Source organism: Tupaia chinensis, unplaced genomic scaffold, assembly GCF_000334495.1.
Source record: "Tupaia chinensis unplaced genomic scaffold, TupChi_1.0 Scaffold000272_1, whole genome shotgun sequence".
Classification (NCBI taxonomy): Eukaryota; Metazoa; Chordata; class Mammalia; order Scandentia; family Tupaiidae; genus Tupaia; species Tupaia belangeri.
Window position 1 is genome coordinate 2,474,621 of NW_006159754.1, and position 3,090 is coordinate 2,477,710.

The 3,090-nt window shown below is 43.7% G+C and overlaps 1 protein-coding gene across 1 annotated transcript in view; it reads left to right on the plus strand.

Moving 5' to 3' along the window:
• MED12L (mediator complex subunit 12L) overlaps nt 1-3,090 on the plus strand; it is a 393,053-nt gene that overhangs the window by 351,491 nt on the left and 38,472 nt on the right. Inside the window, exons 37-38 of the mRNA XM_027772371.1 lie at nt 831-987; nt 2,775-2,986. Of these exons, the coding sequence (XP_027628172.1) occupies nt 831-987; nt 2,775-2,986 (369 nt within the window). The remainder of the gene's footprint in view (nt 1-830; nt 988-2,774; nt 2,987-3,090) is intronic.

A 3,090-nucleotide genomic window follows, 5' to 3' on the forward strand; every position in this document is an offset into this window, starting at 1 on the left:
ACCTCTTCCCGTGTACACATTCTTTGGTAATATTGCAGGAAACTAAGATTCTTGTTTCTGCTGCATCCTCTAGGGCTAGATTAGGGAAAGGGGCCAAGACGGGGGAGTTGAGACATTCATGTGTAATCCTTAGGGATTTTGCAGCTACTGTAAGAAGAAACAGAGGATCAGGCAGGGGTTGCTATCTGCTTCTTTAGAGTGCTGTCTTGAAAACTGCAAGTAAGATATTCTCTAGACTTGCAAATGATTCTAAAATACTGTGGGCCTTTCTGGAATAATTCTCATGTAGACCTGAGGTATTTGGAAGGTCTTCTAAGATGACATGATCAGGAGACTACAGCTACAGGTGCTCTTTCAGCTGTATGTTATTCAGTATTGGAAATCTGAATGTACTTTTAGTGCTTTAAAACAGTTCAGAAGAGATCTTTTGGGACCAGCAGATGGTGTAATGGCTATGTCACTGAACTCCCATGTAGTCAACCGCAGTTCGAGTCCTGGACCCGGTGGCTTAAACTCATGCCGGACGCACGTGCGTGTGTTCCCAAGATCCTGAGAGGAGAATGGAGGAGAAGGGATTACGAAAAAAAAAAAAAAAAAAGAAGAAGAGATCTTTTTCATCTCCACCCACTGCAAGGCTTATACTTTGTAAGTCAAAGAAAACACTGGAGTGTTTGCAAAGTCTATTGATATTCTTGCCTTTTTATCTTCCTCTTTATGGTAAACAATCATGTCCACTGGGAACGGAAGTGTGTCAGTTACCTGAGGATGAGCGTGCATTGTTAGCTACATGTTCTGTGGAGTTAAGTAACTTTTGAAACTTTATGTTGAAGGAATATCCGCAGAGCAACATATACCGAGTGCCTCCTAATTACTCGCCCATCTCCTCCCAAATGATGCACCATCCGCAGTCTACCTTGTGGGGCTACAACCTGGTGGGCCAGCCCCAGCAACCGGGCTTCTTCCTTCAGAACCAGTCTCTTACACCAGGTACGTGACCCAAGAGCTCCAATCACTCTGAGGAACACTTGGGGATTCTCTTCGCTTCTAAGTCAGAACCTCCCCAAAACGTGGAAACTTCAACTAAGTGCTCAACTGATATTTCCATCATTCCTTCCCCTCAAACTGGTTTGTTTTGTTGTTATTTTTATGTGATTTGCATTTATTTTAGAGTTCTTTTGGCCTTAGGAGTGGAGAAAGAGAGAAATCGCCCCCAGGGGTGATGGCCACGCCATAGTCTCTTCTCCATTCTCCTCTCAGGATTTTGGGCATGCATGCACTCGCACCCAGTTTTAAGCTGCTCTGTCCGGGACTCAAACCATGGACAACTACCTGTGAGTCTAGCAATGTAACCATTCCGCCATCTGCTGGTTCCAGTGTGGTATAGCCTTAAGTAAATATATAGGGATAATAAACACCAAAATAAAAATAGTATTTGGTAGGAGGAAGTGAAGTGTGTAATTAGGTGAGAATATTCAGAGGATTTGTATTCACAAAATTTTACTTGTTTAGTTAGTTCAAAAGTACAGAATTATATTGGGTCATCGGAAAAGACATGACATGTTTTTCTATGACAAAATGCATCATGACTTTTTTAAAATTTAAACAACAAGACACTTGAAGGGAATACTACCTAGGATTCCTTTCTTTTTCTTTAAAAGTAATTTACCCCTACTTAAAGACAGATTGCCCTAGGTGCAACAGCTACGTACAAAAAAGTTATAAAATTGTCCTTGGTTTTATAATGATAAATGAAAAACATTAAAATTCTCCAATCAAACAAGGTATGCAAGGATTTTTATGTTGTTGGGGTTTCTTTTTCTTTTTCTTTTTGTTAAAACAGGGAGAACAAAATAACTTGCTGGAATATAAAGATAAGAGCTGAATGAGCTGCCACTGATGGAGAAAGGGGGTATTTTCACAAAACTGGTATTTTTCCCCATCCCATCTCCATTTGATGTGAATCAAAACATACCATTGGCCATTAACAACAAAAAAAAGCAGTATGCTTGTGCACATACACCAGTTACTTTATGGACAATCAAGGAATGGGGAAGGGAAAATGAAAGAATAGAGAAAACTATACTGTGGTAGTCAGGATGTGGGGAAACCAAATTGTGGTTTTCTAATTGAGAATGTATTCTTGGTCTGTAAGAACAGTTCTGGAGTAAAGTAGCAGGTTCCCTTTTCAGTAGACACCTCCTGTCTGCTGCTGGGACACATCCATTGTATCTTCATCCTCCACTTCTAACTGGGCAGGTGTGTCTGTTTCGTTGATCTGTTGCCCATCAAATTGGACTCCCATCTGCCTCATTGACAAACAAACCCTGTCGCTCAAAATGGGCTTTCATTAGTTTACCAAGTGGTACTTAATCTTAAACTGCACCACAGAACCATCCTGCCCCGCCACCTTCAAATTAATATGATTGTTGTTCTCAGTCTTGACTCCTCCCTTGGGCTTTTTGTTAGCCATGGCAAGCACTGTAGTCTCCTCAGCTGCCACTTCACAAAAGAGGGACCAGGTCCTCACTGGATAAGCACACAGACAGCACCAGGAGCCACAGAAGAAGGAGATGGCAGCTGTATCATGACTTTTCTGATGACCCAATAGAAGAATTAAAAAAGCTATGTCCACAGGGGACCAGCAGATGGCATAATGGTTATGTCACTGGACTCCCATGTAGTGGTGCATGGTCCGAGTCCTGGACCTGGTGGCTTAAGCTCACACCAGGCATACACGCTTCTCAGAAAGGCCTTGCTTTTGGTTGTCTTTGTAGGTGGCTCCAGATTGGATCCCGCTGGCTCCTTCGTCCCAACCAACACCAAACAGGCCCTGTCCAACATGCTGCAGCGGCGCTCGGGGGCCATGATGCAGCCGCCCTCCCTTCACGCCATCACGTCGCAGCAGCAGCTGATACAGATGAAGCTTCTGCAGCAGCAGCAGCAGCAGCGGCTTCTCAGGCAAGCCCAGACTCGACCTTTCCAACAGGTTTGTCCAGACCCAGCCACAGAGACCTCTGCATTTCACTCTTCCTTCAGCTAGGGATGAGTCCCGGGCGTGTGGCTTACTTCCTGTGTGTACGTACTTGTGTG